The sequence below is a fragment of the Hirundo rustica genome, chromosome 4 (genome assembly GCF_015227805.2).
Source record: "Hirundo rustica isolate bHirRus1 chromosome 4, bHirRus1.pri.v3, whole genome shotgun sequence".
Taxonomy (NCBI): Eukaryota; Metazoa; Chordata; class Aves; order Passeriformes; family Hirundinidae; genus Hirundo; species Hirundo rustica.
In genome coordinates, this window is record NC_053453.1 from 9,866,460 (window position 1) to 9,890,112 (window position 23,653).

Here is a 23,653-nt window from a genome sequence, read left to right on the forward strand (position 1 = left end):
TTTAATTTTATTTGATATATTATGCTTCAGGTTTTCTATAATCACATGTAGGATGTCATACACTGCAGATTGTTTCCAACTGAAGTATGTGGGGACACAAATCTCCTAGGGCTTGTAATCAAATAGGAACTCTCCACCTTGAGGTCAATGCTTTGAATAATACTTACATGAATAATGACCAAATGTTGTTTACATCTGGTGGCAGTTCGGGGACTTGCTTGAAAGTTTCAGTCCGGTTCCTTTTACAAAGAGTTGGCCTTTTTTTTTCTTCTTAAATTTTAAATTAGGTGTCTTATTACAAATTCAGCTTTGAAATGAACAGAGTAACTGAGTTTGTCTTTCTTTCTGGTTTTTGCACATTGGAGTAAAGCTCTGCAAAGTCTTGTTACTGTAAGTGTTGAAACTGTAGAGCAAAAGGACAGAGACAAGTTTCCACCACTTTTCACCAGCAAACATGCGTGGGGAGCAGAACACTCTAAACTTTTTGACTGCGTAGAAACTAGTACTAGTGGTTTTAGTTTGGTGGGTTTTTTTAACCTTTTTTCTTTTCTTTTTCCCCCCAGGAATAAGCATATCTGTGGTGGTACTTTGATAAAAGAAGAGTGGGTTCTTACAGCAAGGCAGTGTTTCCCTTCTCGGTACAGTAGTCTGTAACTTTGCAATATTAAAATACATTTCTTTTGGGGAACTTATTAGCACAACCCTTCTTCAACTTGAATGCAACAATTTTTCCTCCTGTTTGGCTTTCACACTGTTCTTCTGATATAAAAGACCTGTGGGACCTGGTATTTTCTGTTATTATTGCTGTAAATCTAAATAGCCCTGGATATTTTACATAGAGGCATAAATACATTTTCCAAGTGTATGGTCAGACAATTGCCTCTTTATGAGAATAAGATCATGCTTCTGCTTAACTGGACAACATAAAATAGAAAACTTGGGTAAATCTAAAAAAGTTCAAAGGTTCATAGTGTCCAAGGATTTAAATGTTTGGATAGTATTATCTAAAAAATATTAGGTTTTAGTAACAGTTAAAATTATGTAATGGCTTCAGGCCAAAACCTTACATCCACGCATGTTGATTTTGGAATAGCAGTTGGCAGCATGAAGCCATTTCTGCTAAGCATTAGTTAAGATCTTCCAGCATAATCATATTAAGCAGAGTTTTTAGTTATTTTATTATACAGTCAGAAAAATCATAACCAACTTTGCCTCATTTAGGTACAAAGATTTGAAAGACTACAAAGCCTTGCTTGGAGTTCATAATATGAAAGGAAAGGGAGAGGAGAAGCGTAGACAAGTCCGGAATATCTCCCAGTTGGTGTATGGCCCCCCAGGGTCAGATTTGGTCTTACTGAAACTTAGCAGGTGAGTAGCTGTTATTGTGAATTCCGGGACTTTCGTCGGCTGGGTGAGGTTCTTCCTAAATGAGATTTGCAAGTTCATTGCTGTACCATCTCCAATACTACAGGTGCTGTCTCCATGGGGTAAACTTCCAACTGAAAGGAATTTTACTTGGTATACACAGAAATGCAGGTCCGTCGACGTTACTCAGAAAACAGATGCTACTCCTGTGAAATCATACCTACATTATTTTTCCTGCTAACCATGTTTAGGCTTGTTGGGAGACTTAAAGAAAACCCACAAAGTAGTGGACTAGTATATGGTTTTAATTTATAGAATGAGCACCAGATTGTAGCTGAGATCCTTGTGTATATATAAGCTTTCATAATTTCTCCACATTAACAAACCTATATATCCAAATGAAATGCCATCACTACTTACTTTTAAGATTAAAACCCAAGTTAAATAGCATAAAAGTGGTGACAGCATTTCAAGAATTTTTTGACAGTTGGCAGCTGTAGTACAAAAAATAGGTAGAAGAATCCATCATATTCTCAGAAGACAGAAAATGAAAGGAAAAGAACTGGCACAGTTTTCAATTGCTGTGGTCTATAATAGATTCAATATAATTTTTAAAATACATTTTAGAAGGTTATATCTATTATTTTTTTTTCCTCTTTTCAGACCTGCTATATTGACAAATTTCGTAGAAATAATCCGATTGCCCATTTCTGGATGTACCATTCCAGAGAAGACCAGCTGCAGTGTTTATGGATGGGGATACACTGGATGTAAGAAACTATTTTTAAAAACTAAATGAATACGTTGACAGCTTACTTCCTCTTGTCATTATAGGTGAGGCTGTGGGTATTGCCTGATGCCACAATTGTCCAACACTTCTTGTTAAAAAAATGTAGTGGTTTTTTTTTTTCTAATTTTGTAAATCTTTGAGCCTTTTATCCAAGTTAATTTAATATGAAATATTTTCCACTAGTCTCTCCTTTTGTTGTTGTCGTTGTTTCAGGGACAGGCAAAGTGATTCAAACATTTCAAGGAGTTAATTAGAGAAAAACACTGATCTACATGTTAAAAAAAAAAAAAAAATCTGCAGAATGTTAACAGGGTTTTTTTGACAAATCTTTGTTCAACTACTTGAGCAGTCTCTTTCTGTAATCCAAAACAGGCCCCTGTGGAAAAACTAATACAGAAACATGTAATCAAAGGCTTTATTAACATGCACAATAACAGTGAACTAGGGATGCACAGGCAACCCTCAGTCTGGCATTTCCTATCTTTTGAGTACTTGACTTTGCAACCTTTCTAATGTTTATTAAACACAGTTTTGTGTGAAGAAAATACAAATATGTGGGAGAACAGACATTTATTTAGTCTAGTAAATGCTGTATCTGGCTAATTATGTGTTGATAAAAAGTTAATAGCTGCCAGTTGACAATAATTACTCCAATATTTACTGTGCTCAAATGTTGTTTTGCCACAGACCCTGAGTAAGCAGCAACAATATACTCACATTGTCCTGGAAGCAGAGCAGAAGCTAGGCTGGAATTCTGAGGCTGTCTTCCTTGTAGCCACTACTCTGCCATTTCTTTGTGGGTGGCAATTAATCTGTACCAGCCCTCTCCCAAATGACTGGCTTTGATGTTCCCAGCATGTCCATATTAGCCATCCTCTGGGGGCATCAGCTGTCTGGGGAACAGGGACATCAGGCTGGAGCACAGTACAGCATCACAGGAAAGCTTAGCTTAAGAGAACTGATAAGGAATTTGCAATGTTGTGGGGTTATGTAATACAGTAAATACATAACATCTGTCATCCAAGGACTTTGTACTATATTTTTTGCACTGCTTATTATAATCCTCACAGAATCCCGGTCAGGGAAGGAAGAAGTGTTACATCCATTTTTTTTCAAGAAAACAGGATAATAAGTCAGTGGAGGGCAAGCTTGGCATTTTCTTTTGATGGCTGTGCAGAGAATGGGCAGGTCCAGACCCACTATTTATCTTTGCAGCTTGTACAGGCTTGTCTTTCGACATGTAGAGCAAGAGTAAGCTCCACAGGGCTCCTGCTTCCTGACCTTCACACTGGTGAATGGAGATTGCACAAGGCTGTGGCTCTGCCCTTGCAGGCACAAAGTCATTCAGGGTAGCCGAGCCAGCGCAGAATGAGAAAAACTTCACTCTGCTACAGTGTTTTCCAAGTCACACGTCCTTCCCTAGGCCATGTCAGGCACTGTTACACATTAACTCATGTTTAAGGCAGGGATTAGAACCCTCCCTCCGCTGATGGGACTGATAACATTTTCAGTCTCTTTTTCTGATTTCTTTGATGACTGGGCAAGCTGGTGGTGACCCAGTTTACCCAGCCCTCTATTCTAGTGATTGAAAACTTACCCAGATATTCTCAGAGAACTGAACAGACATGAAAACCAAACAAATGTCTCACAAATCCCATTTGCAGAAAATATAAGAAATCCAAAATACAAAAACATGATAACAGTGGGAACAGAGACAAAAATCCAAAAATGTGAGTTTTGGAGGAAAAGTACAATAACTGAAATTACATTAATAAGTTTATCTAGACTGTATCTTGAAACACTTTTTTTCTCCTAAAATACAATATTTAAAAAAAAATTCTTTTCAATTGCAGTAGCTAACTATGATGGCCTTCTCCAAGTAGCAAACCTGTTTATTTTGGGAAATGAGAAATGCAACCAATATCTCAAAGGGAAGATTACTGTGAATGAGTCCGAAATCTGTGCTGTGGCTGAAACCATGGGTGCTGGGCCTTGTGAGGTAAATATTGAATTTCCTAATACATTCCCCCCCCCAAAAAAAAATTACTGGAAGTTTTTTATAATTATTCTCATTGCAGTAAACTTTTGCACTGGAAAGTGATTTGTGTTACAAGAGTTCTATTTTATGTCATAGTGCAGAAATTACTTCAATTTCACTGGGCTACCACACCACTGAAAGATTTACAGGAATCTTATATATACTCATATACTAAAACACTTCACTAGACTGGGACATATTTCTGTTCCCTATACTAAGGACAAAGGTGGGCTCTGTGGCAGCAATAGCTGTGTGGTTTGATTGAGTAGAAATCAAAGTCTAGAGAAAATTTACCTTCTTATTTAAATGAGTTATTGCATGCAAAATGTATAACAGTCAGTACTTAACAGAGTTGATATGATAAAATTATGAAGGAAGGAGAAAGATCCAGAAGTGTACTGGTGTTTTTATGAGTCAGAAGGCTGGAGCATTTTGTTCTCCTGAGCCTGAGCAACATATTGATGAGGACAGGAGAACTATAGAACTTTCAGTGACCATGTAGTTTGGTACAACTGTTTTGCTTAGCACTGGTTTTAATGATGGAGAAAAGACGTCAGGAGAAAAGCTGTAAATAATTTATTGCAGGAAGATACAAATTTTTTTTTCTTTTTTTGTGTGTGTGTGTATTTGTGTGTAAAATCTGACTGCAGATATCTAGAAGGAGAGAAGTCATGAACATTATTAAGTATTTATTATCTGGAATAGAATTGTTGATTTCCTAATACCGATGTTCACCATGTAGCAAAATTTTCCCTACCCAAGGGTACTACCAAACCATGGGGAAGAGAGGTCATCTTCATAAATCTGAGGCCTCTTCCATTTGTTATTAATATTCCATGGGATCATTTTTTGTTGCAAAGTATTTTCTTCAAAATAAAATATTTAATTGTAAATGAGGTCTTAGACTTGTCAAGGCTTATAAATGAAACATCTGCATGGAAGTCTGCTGGGGATCCTGCACTTTGTTTTCCCCTGCAAGAAGAAATGGAATGAATTAATATTAGCAATCTGTCTTAATCACTGTGCAGTTTCCTGCTCCCTAAGTTCTCCTTTGAAGCTACTTTCCTCAGCAGAGAACAGGCAAGGAACAAAATCGGATTGGCAGGTGAAACTCCACTCCTGAAAGTGTTTTATGAGCCACTCTGATGGTGCTGACATAGTTCATTGTTCATGTGGGAACTAGTCTGCCGTCAGTCAGAAAAAATCCCAAACCAAATAAAGGTCAAGCATTGTTGTTCCTCTGGTGATCCAGAGAGAATGAAATGCTAATTGTCAGCTTTCATTTTTTGCAACAATGACTCACTATCTGATATGAGCCTTTGCTGTCTAGTTTTGCAGAGAGTTTGCTGGATCCAGTCTACCTTTAGCCTGGGTAGAAACTGCAGCATCTATTCAAATCTCAGATCTATCTTATTATATCTAACTCTGATCTCAGTAGGTCGTACTACAGATTTTCATAGAATGCATAAACTAGTGTATAGGTGTCTCATTCATTCAGAATAACCAAAAAAAAAAAAAAAAATCATTTCAACAAGTTATGTCTCAAAATAACGCTTAAAAAATATAACCTATTATTGTTATCCCCACTGCCTATTAGTACATGCAGATTCTCACTGTAGGGCCTTGCAAAGATGATTGACTTAAAGAAAGATACTTACCTGACTTTGCCAATAGTGTTTGATGCAAAGCCTGTCATAATAACAAAGATGTTTATCAGTCAACTCACATTCTGCTCATCTGGTTTATATTCACATAAATAAATTTTAGGCTTGCAGGTAGCTGAAAGAGGGGAATAGAATCTGGTAATCTGAAGTCACTAGAATGACATGTAAAGATGGATCACAGAGCTTAATTTGCATGGAAAGGAACAAAAGGCCAGAGACCAACTCTGCATTATTTCTCATAAATTCTGGTTATGAAAAAAAAGATATTGGAAGTTGATTTATGTTCTATGGCAAGAACACTATTGCCTGGTGTGTCCTGTCATCCTCAAAAGAAACCATTCAGCTCCCGTAGGTGGGAGCTCTGTCTTGAAGTATTTTGAAAAGCGACACTCATGCTGTTTATTTTTTTTCTAGCGAGATTATGGTGGTCCTTTGGTTTGTGAACAAAACAGGCTGAAGATAGTAATTGGTGTCATTGTTCCTGGCCGTGGATGTGCCATTCGAAATCGTCCTGGGATTTTTGTTCGGGTCTCATATTATTCTCGGTGGATACACAAGATTATGATGACTTACAGAAAACCATGAAAAAGTCAACAACTCCCATTGAAAGATTTTGGACAACATGTAATTAATGTATAATGTAAAGATCAACATTTTTTTTAAGTACTTGATGGTCAAGTTTGTTGAGCTTTTTTTAATATTTATGGGTATTTTTAGTGGTTTTGTCTACCAGTGTTGTTTTATAAATGTTAGAGTGACTTACAGTATATGCAAGTATAGTGACATATCTCCTGAAGATACTTGAATGGATAAGCAATTTTGCAAAGACATTACTGGATGATAAATGGTTTTGTAGAAATAGATCATATGACCTCCTTAATGCTGCTCTTCAGATTATCTTAGAAGGAGAAAGAAATTATGGTTCTACTTAACACTTCTTATTCTTTCTATGAGCCATATATTTCTCTTCATATATAACAAAAGCCCTACTGACAGATATATGCATCTGTGAAGGACAGCATTTATGATCATATTTCTCTTTCCCCCTTATAAGAGGTCAAAGATTTCAGTATTTTATTTTAAAAAATAATATCTTTAGTAAGTAATCTTTTCATTATTGATGGACTTGGACAAGCCTTCCATAAACAGATTTCTCGCAGAAGTCACTACCACTTTCACAATGCTTTCAGACTCTAGGTCTACACTTGGTTCCTTCATTATATATATGGTCCTCTAACAGATATCTCAAACCCCATTTTGGTTAGCAAACTATTGATCATTTCTTTAAAGTTTGATCCCAAAATAACTGTGGATTTACAATGCTAAAGACAGCATCTCATATAGTTTGAAAAAGTAATCCTGATTGGAACACTTTAGGCATTAAAAGAAATATAAATCAATATACCCAAATCTTTCTAAACAGGCAAGTATTAAAAATTCAGTTGGTTCTAGTTACTTCATGAAACTGTGCAAATACAGTAAGAAAAAGAACAGTTGAGTCTAGCACCTGGCTGAGAGACTTAAGACTGGGAAAAATAAGTTATACATTAATAACTTTTCAGAGATTTGACAACTTTAATGAAACCTTAACTAGATTCAGACAAAATTATATCCTTTGTGTAATTCCTATCAAGATAATAAAATGATTGCAGAGACTGATATGATCTTGTATTTAATATGGACAACGTCACTGAGTTATTTGCTTGTTTCCTGCCTATATATAGGACAATCTTTTTCCTTTATGCTGACAGGGAAAGGGAACAAAAAATCATCATCTATTGAAAGTGCTTGTTCTTCTGTAGACATGTAGTGTTACTTCTGGAAATATTGTACAAATATGTTGTTATACATGGCACTGATTACCCTTTGATTTCTGGAAAATTGATATTACATATAGCCAATTGTTAGTTTTACTACTGTACATGTAATTACGTAAGTAACAGCACTGTTGCTTCGCTTGTGACTGTGTAAATTGTAAATATTTCCAGTAGTGTTTGGTCTGTGTATCACATCTAACTGCATAGCCACGAGGCTGACACCGTGGTGTAGACATAGAAAAGGACATTTCATGCAGAAGATGAAGGGTTGGATTCTGCCCTGTCAGAAAGCACCACTTCAGGGAAGATGTCTTGGGAGACAGGCCTTGTCTTGACTCATCGAATTTTCTTCAGTAGTGCACTTTGTCTTCAATGGGACTCAAGTACGCGTATATCTGGTGAGCTGGGATGAGTTTCAGCCCACGCTTAAGTGGCTTGGCTTGCTGAGATTTGTGTCACATATCCAGTGGATTCTACTGGCACATAGGAAGAAGTCTTTCAGCAAGCAGAGCTTCTGAAATTCCTCCTGATGTATATAGTCTCTTTGGACAAGATACAACTTCTCTGTACAGCAGATTCAAGGTTGTGGATGCCTCACAGACAGTCTGTCTCGATCTATTCTGGCCACCTCTGAAGGCTTTGTACTCCCTTTGACCTCTCATACTTACCAACCCTGAAGAGGGCAGGATTTACCCTGTTGTATTTACACTTAATTATTGTCATGTAGGTGAAGAGTGTATTCATACCAAGTATATACTGACCATATCTTATTGAAAGGATTACATTTTTAAGAAAGGCTTTTAAAAAACTACAAGTGAGTTTTGTTCTCAGCCACAAGTAGAATGTGGATAAAATATACAATTCCATGTTCACTCTTTGTATTCTAAGAATCGTTACATGGTCACTGTATTATATTTGCAGGCATTTTGTTATGTCTATCTAAAAAAATCAAATCCTAAAATATTTTAGTTATAAGCTTCTGCTGTGCAGAAGACTGTGATTTTTATATATATATATCTCACACACACACACACACACACATATATATATGATAAAAATATTGGGGTTTGTTAGACAGGGTGTAAAGATTTTTACCTGTTTGTTCTGGGCCTCAGTAAAATAAATTTTGCAGAGTTGATGCTCTAGAACATAAGTTTGTATGCACTTGCTTACCAGGTACTTTTGCTCTCCCTATCTCAGAATGGAGGGCACCTGAGATCCTGAAGAGCAAGGGAAGAAAAGAATAATGACATGTGGTAATGAATCTGTACTTCATTTATTCCTGTGAATATTTCTTGTTGGTACCAATGGTACCGTACCAGGCAACTGTTATAACTACAGGACTCTCTTAAGAAAGGACACTATAGATATTTTTTCACTGTTCTAATTTTTTATTTTTTTTCTCTGTTATAATAAGGGAACCTGATCCAGTGCCCATCTAAATTGCTGAAAAGCCTCTTACTAACTTCGGTGGGATTTGAACTTTACTTCATAAATGTGATTTTAATCAGATTAGAATAAGGGGTACAGAACCTAAATTCTTATCTAAGGACATTCTTAAACTTCATTGAATTTAATTCTCCTTGCTCTACCTAATCCTTTGTCTCTGAAGGGTGTAATGTCTGGATATAAAATCTGGAACTAAAACCTAACAGCTGATTTTGTGCAACTGAAGTTAGTCTAACTTAATTACTATTTTCTTTGGGCATTGGAACTGTCTAATGCTTCTTCCTTTTCTTAAAGAACAGATTTTTCCCTTAAAAAAGTTTTCCCCCTATCTCTTTTTCTCTCATAAACTCCATGACCCTCAGAGTAAAAAGGTAGCTCGCATTGGGAACGTACTGGTCTAGATTTTTGCTGCTACTGATGAAATCTTCTTCTCTAGTTTAAGATTAAAATTCTCTGAGGCATTCTGCAATTCCTTCCTGCAGATAATGCCAATGTACTTGACAGAGCTACTCACTTGAGTTAGAGCTTTTCAGATGAGGGTCCAAATATATTTCTGGGAGTCAAAATCTACTCAGGCAAAATGTCCCTTGAATTCAGTGAATGTGATTGTCAAAAGAGCAGGGCCTAAGAGTTGTTCAGTACTTTTCCACATGGTTCCTTGTACACAGATTTTCAGCTCCAAGGCAACCTCAGCAGGAGTTGAGGCTTTATCATCGCCCTGAAAAGCTGGTTGTAAACCAGTTGACCTCCCTGGAGACTTTATGAAGCCTATTGGATTGTTTATTTAGCCTTGTCTCCTTATCAATTATTTTCTTCCTCCCTCATGTGCACTGGTATTATTACTGTTTTTGAATGTTGGGGCTGCTGGCAGGAACTGACATGGCTTTTCACCCTAAAATTTTCCAGCGTTCCTTTTAAACATACCCTTGGGCATTTATGTATGGTGTTTTCTTGCATGGGATCTAACTTCAGGGAGCTGCCTGTGGAGTTCAGTATATGATAAAAGTATTTTTTCTTATTTGAGTGGGAAAAATAATGCTCCCATTAAGTACAACTTGCTGAATGCCTAATGAAAAGGGAACACTGTGGTTATAACTTGTAATGCAAATCTTCTGTAATTAACATCTTCATTAGTTAATAAAGTTGGTATTTTTGTAACCTTGTTTACTCTTATTATTCTTAATAAAGTATTTTATAAAAAACAACAACTTAATTATCATTACATTTCTTATTGAAAGAACAAGGTCAGAACCCCACTGCAACTCTCCCAGTTCCAATTCCAGTGAGGGATTTTAATGTGCAAAGTAAGGAGGACTGGTGTTTTAAAGATCCTCTTGTGTCCAATTGCAGAATTGAAAATAGAATGAAAGATAGTGCGAAAGTCATGTTGATCTTGTTGAGACCTCCCAAGATCTTTCTGAATGATTTCTGCACTGAGAATGGTCTAAGCATATTACAGTGAGATACCTATTACTATATTTGCAGTGGAAAGGATGTTCTCAAGCTAAACATAAATATTTTCCAAGAGTTTTTAGCTCCTTACAATTTTAGTATGAGAGGCTGATAATTTTCCTTCTTTGTAAAAATACACTTTACACTTCTGGGAAGGGCTCCCCTGTCAGTATCACTTAATAATACTGATGGTACAAAAGATGATCAAAGAAGATGGTACAAAGAAGAGCAATAACTTGCAACAAACTTTGGTGTTGCTGCTGCACTTAACACACAACCAGCCAGCAGTTACCCCTAAAAGAAATAAGCAACACTCTTACTAACCCCACCAGTATGTTAATTTCTTCTTTGTCATTATCCAGCTGAAATTTCAAAGATGTAAGCATTTCCTGGTTGTTCTATGATTTTGATGATTTAAATATATATTTTCTCCAACTATATCCACAGTGAATCATTCATCAAATAAACTCATATGCAGAGTGTTTGAAGTCTGGTTCTGAGGTTTTCCACAGCAATCATAATTTTCCTTTTTTTCATTTTTCAAAAACGGGGTTTTCTAATGAATCCATAAAAACAATGGATTTTATTGGGAACTCCTGAAAGCAGTGGGAAGCTTGCAATAACTTCAAACATGCAGGAATGCTTCCAAAGTAATAAAAATCCATAAATCGCCCATATGTCAAAACAATACTTTACGTAGTTTTGCATTTAGTTTTCAGTATGTTCAGGTGACCTGTGTATCTTCTGGGATCCATGAGAATTAACTGCTTGTACAGCAATTTACACCAGAAAAATCTCTAAAGGGCTATTGCCTTCATATTACATTCTGTCATGGTTTTATCTTTTGTAGCTGCAGGAACACTGCAATCTGCAGATGATAAATGATGGAGACACATTGATGCTCACTTCTTGTGTTCTGCTCTGTGTTATTTAACAAGCCCCATGTAAATAGAGCAGGCCCTTCAGTTCTGTATCTACTCTGCCTTCAAAAGCACCAATTTCTGACAGCTATGTCCCAATAAAACCCACGTGCAATAAATAGGAAAGAAAACAGCTGGGAGGGAAAAGGCAGACCATAAAAGGATTAGTAACAAATTAAGCCCTAAAATAAAAAGATTTTTTTTTTTTTCATGTTGTCTCTGTTTTTAAAACATAGGGTGTATTGTGTGAAAAGCTGCAATAGAGTAGCTTAATAGGTAAATCTACTTCACTTTGTTGAGAACACTTGGAAGATGCAATGACTTCTCCATATGGACGTAGAAGTTATAAGACAAGTTGTACTTCTGTGTCTGAGGTCCTGATTCTACTTGCATTGAAATCACTGTCAAAACACTATTTTTAAACACTATTTAGCCCAATCTAGCTCTAATGGATGTGTCCCAAAGCTTCCTTCTGAACCCTTTGGCCCTTGTCGTGACATTGTTTCAGATCCTGACTTAAGGAAATGCTCAGGGCGTGTTCCAGACTGTTAATGAGTGTCAGAGGGAGTAAGCATAGATTCTATTTCAAAGCTGGGCATCAAAGTTCAACTGCAGACTGTCAAACTTGCTCAAAGTCTGACTGAAGACGAAACTTGGTTAATTTGTTTACTATTCAAATATTTTTCATTAATTAATAATAACAACAACAATTTTATTATTATTATAAATTATTAAGAAGAAGAAGAACAACAACAGCAACAGTCTTAAAACCCATGATGAATGCAGTTACTATTAATCTAGCTTTTATATACAAAATAGTAAATTCTTTAGGGAAACACTCCCCACCAGAACAAAAAAAAATGTACCACTTCAGAGTCCAAGAGATGTCATTTGCTTGAGATATCTCAAGTTTTGTCTGTTGAAGCTAGTGTTGACCTCAATTGGGTTATTTAATACATTCTACTGGGAGAAAAATTATATAGAGGACAGTGTAATTAATTACAATTTATCAAAAATAAGGCAAGAAACATAATATTAGAGATGTACACTGGATTAGATGAAGCTAGTGTAAAACACAAATAAGGATGTAGTCCTCATCTTCCACAGAGTGTTTTTCCTTCAGCAATATATGAGTTTATAGTATTTAATTCAGTTCATATTATACTGACTAAAAGATTTCCAGATGGTTTTCTTTTCTTGAGGATTAATGTCAGCATTATACACACAATGAGCAAATATGCATTTACATCAACATTGCTATTACAAACCATGTCAACAACAGTCTCATGTCTTGGGAGTAAATATGCCATCTGCTGTTCAGCCTTGTGTTTAACAGGGCTCTCACTTCACAGAGCAGTTACAAAACTGCCATCACAGAACTCCTTCTCCATTTTTTAAATTTACTTTTTAATTATTTCTTATTATTTTTAAATTTTTTTTAACGGTGTTTCTTATGAGTGGAGATGAAGCCTAGATCCCAATAACCCTCTCCAGTGGAAAGGCCGCTTGGGGAAACTCAGGCAAAGCAGTCAAACTCACACGTCCACACACACCACAAGGCCAGATGAGCAAGGAGAGGCAGGAGGGTCCTTGTGTGAGATCAGTTCCAGCAACATTTTTTTCCAAGAGCCAAAGGGAAATCCCGAACAAAGACAAGGCCATGTGCTATGTCCCAGTTTGAGTATGGGGTACAGCCGCCAGTGACCTGGGGCACGGGGGCAGTACAAGGGGCAGGCAAGGTCAGTGACCTCCAGGGAAGACAGGACCAGTCACTGGGGTCCCACAGCCGATGGAGACACAGGGGAAAGGAGAAATCAAAGGGCCTGGGGCATCGGGCAGGGGAGAAACTGGGGCAAACCACTGTGTACAAAACACAATTAAGAAGTCATCAATCAGGCTGGGCAGGTGACTCTGTGATCTGTTCTGCCAAGGCCAGACCCTGGGTAATACTCTAGGGGGCTCGAGAGATCCACAGGTTTGTTTTGGTTTTTTTGGTTGTTTTTTTTTTTTTGTTGTTTTTTTTTTTTTTTTTTTTTTTTTTTTTTTTATTTTTATTTTTTTATACAATCACAGAAAATTTGCTATTCACATCCATGTGAGTTGTGGAAGATTTGCAGTAAGCATTTACTTGAAAGCTTCTGCTTTCCATTTCTGTGCATCCTCACAAGGGAGATGAGTCCCATTTATTGCCTGATCTTTCAATTCTTTAAAGCCTATGTTTCTGTTTGCAAACTCCCCACATGGCCTCATTTTTTTCTGTTGTATATATTCAGAAAAAATCCTCAAAATACATTTAGGAGATGAAAACTCATTGCAGCCCAGCCCTCAGCTATCTACCCTGATATTCCCAGCTTGGCATCAAGTACATTAACTCATGGAAAACAATATTCTAGTAGGCTAGATGGCTTCTACACATCCCACATCAGCAAAGCCTGGGGAGGTGCTCCACAGCCATCTATAGCAAACCAAACCATTGCCAGAGGTCTGGTGTAGCTGAGCACTACAAGCTCAAAAACTACACATGGACACAAAAACAAATGCACATCACACCCACCCAAATGCACATAAATGCCTTCACAATCGTATCTAGCCAACTAATTAACAAATTCTTGTTCTACACACATACTTCAGGAAAAGGATTATAACTTGAGGGTTTCCTTGTCCCAGTGTTGTGATAACTCAAGTGCCTTGGTACAGGATCAGGAGAGCATGATAAGAGAGGTTGTCTTACCAGGAAAACTTATCTCACTTTCAACCTAACCAAGAATAACAAGGGGAAGCTTAATAGTGCCAGCCAAAGATAGGAAATTTTGAAATCCTGATTTGTCACATTTGTGATGACGAACATTTGAGTGTAAGCCTGAGTTGGAATAAAATCTTATGTACGTCTTATCTTTCGGACATGCTCTGGATTAGCTACATCCAAACCATTCAACTTAGTTCTGTAGAGATTGCATGCTTGCATATGTCCTTGTGGGTTTGTGTGCGTGCCCATGTGTGCAGAGACGCATGTATCTATTCTTCCTGGCACAATGTACAAGCTTAAGGATTGCTTTTTATTGTTCTGAAAGCAGACAAAGTAGACCTGGCTATTTTTCAGCCATTTGTGTTCTAGTTTTTATGCACTGGTGTAACTATAACCTGCATGTGAAAGCTTCAACATTTTTCAGTTAAAAAGTTCTGCCTTGGCCCTTAAGCTGTTCAAATGTTTTAGAGAATGTGCTAACCACTTGTATCTACTCTGCTAATTGAAAGAGTGCATAGGCCTTTGGAGACTCCTCCCTTTTTTTCTTGTATTCCATTTATATTTATTCCATATTATATTTATAGAAAATTATTATTTTTATTTTTAGCAGATATCACCAGAGGCTGGCCTAAATTTTAAAACTGCCTTAAAAAATAATTTTTCCTGTAGAAACCAGCTCCCTTACCATAGCTCTTTCTGGGTTGTAATCTTAATTAATTTGGTTAGGAGTCTCATCTAAAGTCATGTATTGTCAGACTGACTTCTCACTTTATTTCATTTTTTATTTTAGCAGAGACACCAGGCTGTATTTGCAAGTGTTGTGTTTTTTAATCTCCTCTGATGTTACTTAGAGAGTTATATGAACTAAAAAGTTGCTAACACTAATCCCTGATCATTAATTCCTTTAGCTTTCTACGTAAGTTTTTTTAAGTCTTACCTTCCTGCCTGGTTTACACACATACTTGAAAAATAAAAGGAGGAGGGAAAAAAAAAAAAAAAAAAAAAAAAAAAAAAAAAAAAAAAAAAAAAAAAAAAAAAAAAAGCTTTTCAGTTTTCTTTAACTGGCTTTTCCATGAATGCTGCTAAATTTTCTTATCAGTACTTTTTCCCATCACAACATGCAGACCTTACCAACTCAGTCTGCAGGAACATGTCAGTTTTATTGGTATGTTTGACACAGACCAGGCTTGTTTCCAACTGAAATCCATTTGTTTTCCCTCCAGCATGCTTGCTCACCTCCCCAGGCTCACTCTGTGTGGCTTCCTCCAAAGAGGTATTTCCCTGCCTGTTTGGGTATGTATTGCACGTTACCTTTCAAAATTGGCAGCAGAGTTTCCTATCTTTCCCAAATTACCCTGTGGAGGGTGGACTTTTCTTCCCATTTCACTGTTAAATGCTTCAGGAGAGTAAAATGCTCCTCACCTTTAAAGCAATTTCCAACTAAATGCAGGAAGGAATCGGTGAAGCTGATGTGATCTTGGACAACCAAAGCTCACAGAGAAACACCTCACGAGCATAAAGCAAAACCTCTGGATGCGCTTCCCTGTTAAATATTTAAATATAGTCCTTGGCATTCCCATTTTCCTCTGAATGGTTATTTCAGACACTTAAGAAGAGTTTGTGAATTCCTTTCTTGGATCAGACATGGTGAGGCAAGGGTGTTTGCACAGGCTGTGGCAAAGAGTGATCCAAGAGACTTCTCAGCACTGCTGACAAACAAGGTCTCCAATTCTTTTTCTTCTCTACTGGGTTTCTTTGCTCATTTTCTTGTTTGTCTTGTTTGTTTGTCTGGTACTTTATTATTCTATTTTAACGCTGACAGGAAGAAAATAAACAGGGAAGAGTAGGGCTGGTGGAAGTGTTGTGTTTGAACTGTCTTCTGGGTGAAATTTATGGTCTGCTAAGGACAGCTTTTTGGAAAGTTCTCTTCAATCCTTTCTTGGCAGTTTTTTTCGGCCTCCTTTGCTGTCTGAAGACACTTCACTTTCTCTGTTTGGAAAGGGTTTTTCTCATTATCTCCTCTGTAAGGGTGGAAGTGATGAAGTCACTTTGTGTCTCTCCCCACCCCAGGCCACTATCTGTGTCCCTCGGTGCCGACTCAGCCACAGCATGGAGCACTCACTGCAGGACATTTTCCTGCTGCAAAATCCTCACTGAGGGGAAACTTGGGGAAGCTTGAGCAAACTTATATCAAAGAACAAAATGCAGCAAAGGCACGAGCAGAGTGGCATTTCTACGTTTGCCTCACTCTCTCCAGAAACCATGCCTGGGAAGACAACTACGGTGTGTGAGACTAGACAAAGAAAACTCACTCTGGAAAAGAGAAGAATTGTTAGAAAAGACTGTTGCTCATAGGCTTTTGATTGCTCTTAAAGATGCCTTTCTGCCGGCACGTGAATTGTGAATGGAAGCCTGGCTTGAAACAGAGATATTCTGCAGAGACAAATGCAAAGGTTAGGGGACACTCTCCAGGAATTTTAGGTGAGAGAAAGCAGCACAATAATTTTAGGTCCCAGCCCATAGGAGTGGCCATTGAGCAGCTTGGGAACCACATATCTTCTGACCACAACTCATGAGCCATATTGTTTTCAGGTCCCTTTCTTTGAAAGATGAATCTTAGAGAAGACATTCAATTTCAAGGGAAAAATTTCAGCAAGCTCTGCTGAAAAAACTCTGCAGCACACCACTGACTTCCCTGAGATCAGCCCTTTGCAAATGGAGCTGGTTGGGTTGGGTTTGGTTTGGTTTTTCTGTTTGTTATGAGCAAACTGAAATAGTGGCTTGAACCAGTTTATGTCTGTATCTGAATTCAGCCAGTCTTTTGAATCAGCTCAGAAGCTGAAGATCAAGGAAAGAAAAGGTTTGGGGTTTTTTTAAATGTTTTTTTCAGGCCACATCCTTCCTATCGTTTTCCCAATTTTACACATTCATTAAAAGAAATGTACTCATGCAGAAAACAAACCAAGCCCTCCAAGTGAGAACATATAGCAATTTCATTCAAAAATGTTTCTTTTAAGGCACAGAGTCTATAAAAACCACACCAAGAGAATACTGTACTCTGTGGTCATTTGTTAGTGAAGCTGACAGGAAATCAAAACTGAAAGGATTCTTCTGTAACTGCCAACTTGCTGTAATGGAAGCCAGGGGAAATATATTTATCTGTTTACTTGACTAAGAAGAAAGAAACCAAAACATATTTTCCTCCAATAGTAAAAGGAGATTAGACTGTTACTAGTCACTTGTGTGCTAGACTTCCCTCCAGGCCTTTCCTAATGTTTTGTCTCACATTCAAAACAAATAAAATATGAGCTCCGAGGAAAAGAAAGCATTTCACAGATTATAGAAACTAAAAAGATCTTTATGTACCTAACATTTCACCTTATAGCCTAAAGGATTTTTGCTCAACACTATACATTATTGAGAACAGTAATTTTGTAGAATTCTTTTGGAAAGAGATTTCATGCTTGTCATGAAATCTGTGGTACAAAACTGCATTTGCAAAGGAAAAAAAGTTATTTGGAATATGACTCATTAAGCTTGGTTTTCCCTCCAAAACTAATTTTTATTACATTGAAATAAATAACATGAAATATAATGGATCTGATTCTGTCACCTTGCTTAAGAGTTGATGATCTATAAAAGTCTACTCTCAAAACAATTCTGGACTTCTTGTAATGGATGATAAATCAATTGAATCATAGAATAGGGCTACTACCAATCTGATAATAATGTGATCTCTACAGATAGATCACTGCTAAAGAGTTTCATGATGATGTGAAGGATAAAAATAGTATGAAATATTCCGAGGTCAGGCTCAGCAGTGGATTTTGTCATTGTTACATGGCTCTGATAATGCAGAGCTGACATAAATATCTTCAATTAATGTATTTACAGGACTTTTCCACTGCCATGTAGCAGTCAAAACCAGATGGCAAATCTTGTCAGAGATATTTCATTTGATTAATTCTTCTGTCTGGGCAGATGCAGTGCAGTCTGTCAAACCATGAAGATAAATTAAAAATTAAGATGTTTTTCCTAGAAACTGCTAGTTGGGTAAAATTTTGATAGCTGGAAGAGGGCAAGAATCAAATGGATTTTTTCTCTAACCATGGATATTTACCCTAACAGGGTGTCTTTGATGTGAATCTTAACAAAACCCTTTTTAGGGTAGTTGCATGACGGAAATCAATCAGCTTATAGTGTGTAAGATAGTTCCACCTGATAAAATACACATTTAGGTTTTGCCCAAGTTTTAAAATCCACAGCAAGAACCATATTTGTATGATGGACCTGACCATCAACAATTTTTGTTGTAGTTTTGTAGGATTTTCAAATCCTGGGATGATGTTCAAAGCACTGAGAAACAATCTCTTGCCTAGTCATTATTCCTAAACACTGAATATACCTATGGAAAATCAGTGATAACAGATAGATTGTAACTTATGATTTATTTAGCACCAAAATAGGAACAGGAACAGATTATGCTGTAACAAAGCACTTTTGTCCTCATTTGGGGCCATTATTAAACATATGTTTAACTTCAAGCATAAAATTGAGACCCATTGACAAGTACTTGCCTTTGAAGATGCAAATAATCCAGTGAATTTATAATGCATTGTGACTTTGGCTGAATGTGGGCAAGAACTCCAGTTCGGAAAGAGACTTGTTTATACAGTGCCTAAGACAGGCACACCATAAACATAAAAAAGAGTTCCAAAACTGACATTAAAAATGTTAATGGTTCCCTTTGATTCCCCCCCTCTTTTCAAAATAAAACCTAAAATGACATTCAAAGGCTCAACAATGGCAACTATACAGGAGAGAAGACATTGAAATTTACTTCTGATTTAACCACAGTTTGTGAGACTCCGGTGAAATAAGATGTGGTGCCATGGTTTAGTCTTTGGAGTCTTATTAGGTGCCTTATTTCATGTCTTTGTGCAGCTGAAAGGTAATGCAGGGAACATTTTAATATGGTTGCATTTTAATGGCATTCCATCCAATTACTTCAGAATCTGTGGGGAACACCTATAACTGGCCTGTGCTCTGGAGCTGAATGTAGATTTTATATCTCTTCATCATTGGTATTACTTGTCTAGACACATCTCTTATAATTCAGAATTACAAATGACAGATTGTATACCAGGCCTGACATTTGTGTGATTGGATATAGAGATATATTTATAATATGATGAAAACTGTATCTGATATGTGCTTCATCTAAGATCAGAATGAAGTCCAAAACATTCACAAGTGGCAGGGTCAACACCCCTTTATGATTACATCAGAGAATAAAATATACCCGTATATGTGCAAAAGCACCACATCTTGGCTTGCCAAACTTTTTTTCCATAAATTAAAATCAGGTCTATCCTCAGAAGGAATGAAAGAAGGTTAAAAAAGACTAAAAAATATTTTTGAAATACTACAAATATCTAAGTCATATGATTTTTTTGATAAAGCCAACTGAATTATGTTCAAGAAGTTATTCTACATCATTTAGTAAAGGTCTACATTTCTACAAAGCAATTACTTTGAGACTAGCATAGAAGATTCGTGGATTAAAACCAAATGAAAATGATAAGTGAGGATTCACATGGAAGAACCTGAGAACATGTTCCTCTCTGGAGGAGGAATAAGTTCTGAAATTGTTCTTTACAATCAATATATGCATTATTACTATTAAAATTTACAATTCATTTAAATTAAAACTAGAATTTATTTGAGTTTTATTCAGGTTTTGTATTTCCCTCTGACTTTTCGAGATTTACTTTATCTTTGAATGTCTGCTGAGACCCTGAGTGCACTCAGGGGCCCGACTATCCCTGCCTGTCCCTGGTACTCCCCTCATCCTGCTCATAGCTCAGGACCTCACTCCAGTCCCAGGAACTGTCAGGTCTTGTCCCAGGGAGGTTCTGGGATTCTGTCCCCACCTGTCATGGCTCATCCCAGCCTCAGTCCACCCTCATTCCCACAGAAGTTCCTGATGTCCAGGGTTGGGGCTGCTCTGTCTGTCCCACTGCCTGCCCTGCCTTGCCCTGATACCCCCAGCCCCTGGCTCATGGAAACACCAGCTCTCCCAGCACCCTGATAACATTTATTCTTTATTTTTACATAATTATATTACCTTTTTTCTCCCTTCATTTCTTATTACCAAACCAAGAAGAAAGCTTCCAATGCTCCTTTCTGCTGTGCTCAAAGTTCTGTGTCTGTGAAGAGAAGTCAGCCAGCCTGAATTATTTTATTTGATATGACAGATTTTTCCCCCATTCAGTAAGTTTTTCAAACTTTCCTTTTTTTCAGCTGAAAATTTTTGACTTCTAAAGGTCAGACTGTTTCAAAATGGAAATTAAAGGCTGATCATAATAAAGTGTTGGGAAAAAAAAATATTGCTTGTAGATAGAAGATTTCATTTTAAAAATGCTCTCCTTTCGCAGTTACCTTTAATCTTAATTTAGGAAAAATTTTAACCAATTCTAATAGAGACATTTCCTTTGTTTGATTTGTGACTCGTAGGTAGGGGTTGAGATGTTCTGCATAAATTCTCATCAGGCTGAACAAAGACATTGGACACGTGTCAGGGAACACTTATAGTTGCCATATATAGTTGCCAGTTATATAGTTGCCACGACCTCAGCCACCAGCCCACTACTTAGACTGAAAAGATGTTGGTTAAATTCTTACAATACACTTCCACAAGAGTGAAGGCAAACAAGCCCTTAATTAAGTACACTTCAGTAAGTTCTCAGCTCCCACAATAATCTCCTCAAAGCTGCTGGCTAACAAGCCACAACACCCTGCCACAGTGTCCCCACTCCCACAATAAAGTCAGCTAGGGAGTAGGAGGTAGAATATGGTAGCTGCACTTTTCCCAGGCAAGACAAGTTAAGAAAACAAAGAATATGACCAGGACTTAGCTCTTGCATTGGCCACACCATGTGAATGGTCTGTAGCTGTGGTTGCAAGAACAAAGAAAGAAAAAGAGGAAAAAGAGAGAAAGAGAGCCAGGGAAAAGAGAGAGAGAAATAGAGTGAATGGGCTTGATCTGCTCCTTTTTGTAGTTATAACCTGGTGCTTGCCTCTGATGTAAATTAGACTCCTCACAGGTTTTATTCTGCTTTCACAGCCAGCCCTTCTCCAAGGAGTGAGGGGGAGGGAAGTGGACTGAGCCCCAGTCTCCAGGAGGAGCAGGAAGCTGGATCAGACGAGCACTGCCCCATCTCTGCAGGACCCTCTCCTCTGATCACACACTTCCTCTAGCAATGCTCCATGTCTGACATAAAGCTTGCTTAGGTCTGGTCCTTTGCAGTTGAACATCAGTGTTGAGTTCAAGGACACAACTTTGCTGCAACCTGTTATGATTAATGGTTCAAAATGCTCTCCAAGAGGCTGCTGCTTTCTCCTGAGTCTTTACGAGATAGAAAGGTAGTTGGCAGGTATTTGTCTGTGTTTAACTACAGAAGACAAAGGTGTTCCATGCTTCTAAGATTTGTAAGATTTTTGTTATTCCCAGCTACCTACATCAAAAATTTTGAATAGAACATGAGAAACAAGAAAAAACTGGTGCAGTTTTCAAAGGTGTCAGATCTGAACATAAGGACTCCTAAATCCCTTACGTGTGTTAAAACACAAGCTTTACCTTTGTGCTTCTTTGTATTTCCTGAAGAAAAAATTACAAATTTGGGATTTATTGACTAGATGTGATTTTTTTGCATTTAACTGTGATAAACTGTATATCACCGTTGCTGGTATAAATACACATATATATTAAAAAACAACCTACTTTTCCTCCACCTTGGATATTATCAGATATTAAGAAAATAATTTTAAGCATCTTTAAGAGAAAAGCAAATATACTATCACTGTTTTATTTTATTCTTATTTTATTCTTTCACTTTGAAAGTGGCTACAACCCCATCTATTTGATATTACTTTGATACTGATGTTAAAAATTATGATAGATATTTCTGGATACAGTACAATTTTAATTTCACATCTGGCTATTTTTACACATTAAATTTTCATAATTTTCCTTATTGTTGAAGTAACTAAACATGATAGGAGCTGTATCCACCCCCAGATGAAATGTACACATTTTTTACAGCCATTGTGTACAAAACTTTGGTGCTTGAAGTAATATATCCAAGCTGAATTGAAAGCGTAAGGGAAACTTTAAAGAGGTAGAATGCAACCAACATTGAAAGTTGGCAAAGATGTTACACAGTTTAACACAAGCTGTTCCTCTCTAATATCATAGTGACAGTTTCATATAAATGACATTTCGTGAGTAATAAAATGACAAATACATCATTAAAATTAAAGACAGATTGCTAAATGGATTAGACTGCAAGTATCTTGGTTTTTTTCCTTATTCTTCCACATGCATATTTCATCTTGCTGAAAAGCTATATGCCAATGTTGTTCATATTGCCAGACCTTAAAATTAATTTTTAAATTCATTCAGTTCTACCATGAAACAACTCTTTGAAGAGAGGAAATTCAGCACTGATTCTTTTAGCATCCTTGAACAAACCACTCCCAAGCTCTTGGATGTATGAAGCGCCTTGCACACACAGGATCTTGTACATAGATCAAGTAATTGCAGAACAATGAAAGGGCTTATTTTTTTACATTATTTTTCAAAAATAAAATCTAGTTTAGGGCTCAGGTTAGAGTATCAAAGGCTGTTGCAAGCTTGGTCTCAAAGCATATAAATAATAAAAATATTTGGGGTCTAAATAGGAACCAGTCAAATGACATTCACACAGGTAAATAGTATACAAGATAAGAGGAAGGAAACCAAATCAAATAGACTCCTCTCATAAAGAAGCAAGGAGGCTTGCCAAATATATATTTTTTTAAAATAATCACAAAGCTATCTAAGTCATCTAACATAAAGAGTGGTAGGCAGAGTTTTTTAATAGACTGTAAGAACCCTATGGTAAAAAATACACTTTTCTTTTGAGTTTTGGGTTTATTAGGATTATTTATTGTAATATTCATTGTAGAATAACTTAGGAGCAGTATCCCAGTCTTATTTAAGTCCTTCAGGAGTCTACTAATCTTAAGGTCTCTTTTCATATGTCATTGCATTGTAGACTTGAGCTACCTATCAAGGGTGACTATAGTATGTCTGTAGCTCATGCAAAAACAATAAATAAGATGATGTTCTGTTAATAAAGGAAAAAAAGAGGTTTGAGTTCCTATGGATGTGTCACCCTTAAATATCTTTCTTTGTAGTAGTGCCAAATCTGCCTCACCAAAAAATACGGAGCATTTACAAGAGTGGTCCAGAGTTCCGCATGTGCTGAAACAATTTTTGGAGAACCCATACCCTTTTTTAAAGTGAGTTTGATCAGAGGACTCAGAAGTTGTTAGAGAAGGACAGACCAGCAGATACCAGAATGGTGGA

General features: G+C 37.0%; 1 protein-coding gene across 3 annotated transcripts in view; it reads left to right on the forward strand.

The window, feature by feature from the left end:
• The window catches only part of HGF (hepatocyte growth factor), a 58,137-nt gene extending 51,578 nt beyond the window's left edge, over positions 1-6,559 (forward strand). For 2 of the 3 annotated variants that reach the window (XM_040062429.1, XM_040062430.1), the window contains exons 14-18: positions 564-638; positions 1,222-1,368; positions 2,029-2,135; positions 4,009-4,154; positions 6,272-6,559. In XM_040062429.1, coding sequence (XP_039918363.1) covers positions 564-638; positions 1,222-1,368; positions 2,029-2,135; positions 4,009-4,154; positions 6,272-6,442 — 646 coding nt within the window. In that variant the 3' untranslated portion in view covers positions 6,443-6,559. Of the gene's footprint in view, positions 1-563; positions 639-1,221; positions 1,369-2,028; positions 2,200-4,008; positions 4,155-6,271 lie in introns of those variants that run through there. The other variant, XM_040062431.1, reaches the window with a different exon arrangement.
• Positions 6,560-23,653: the final 17,094 nt, after the last annotated feature.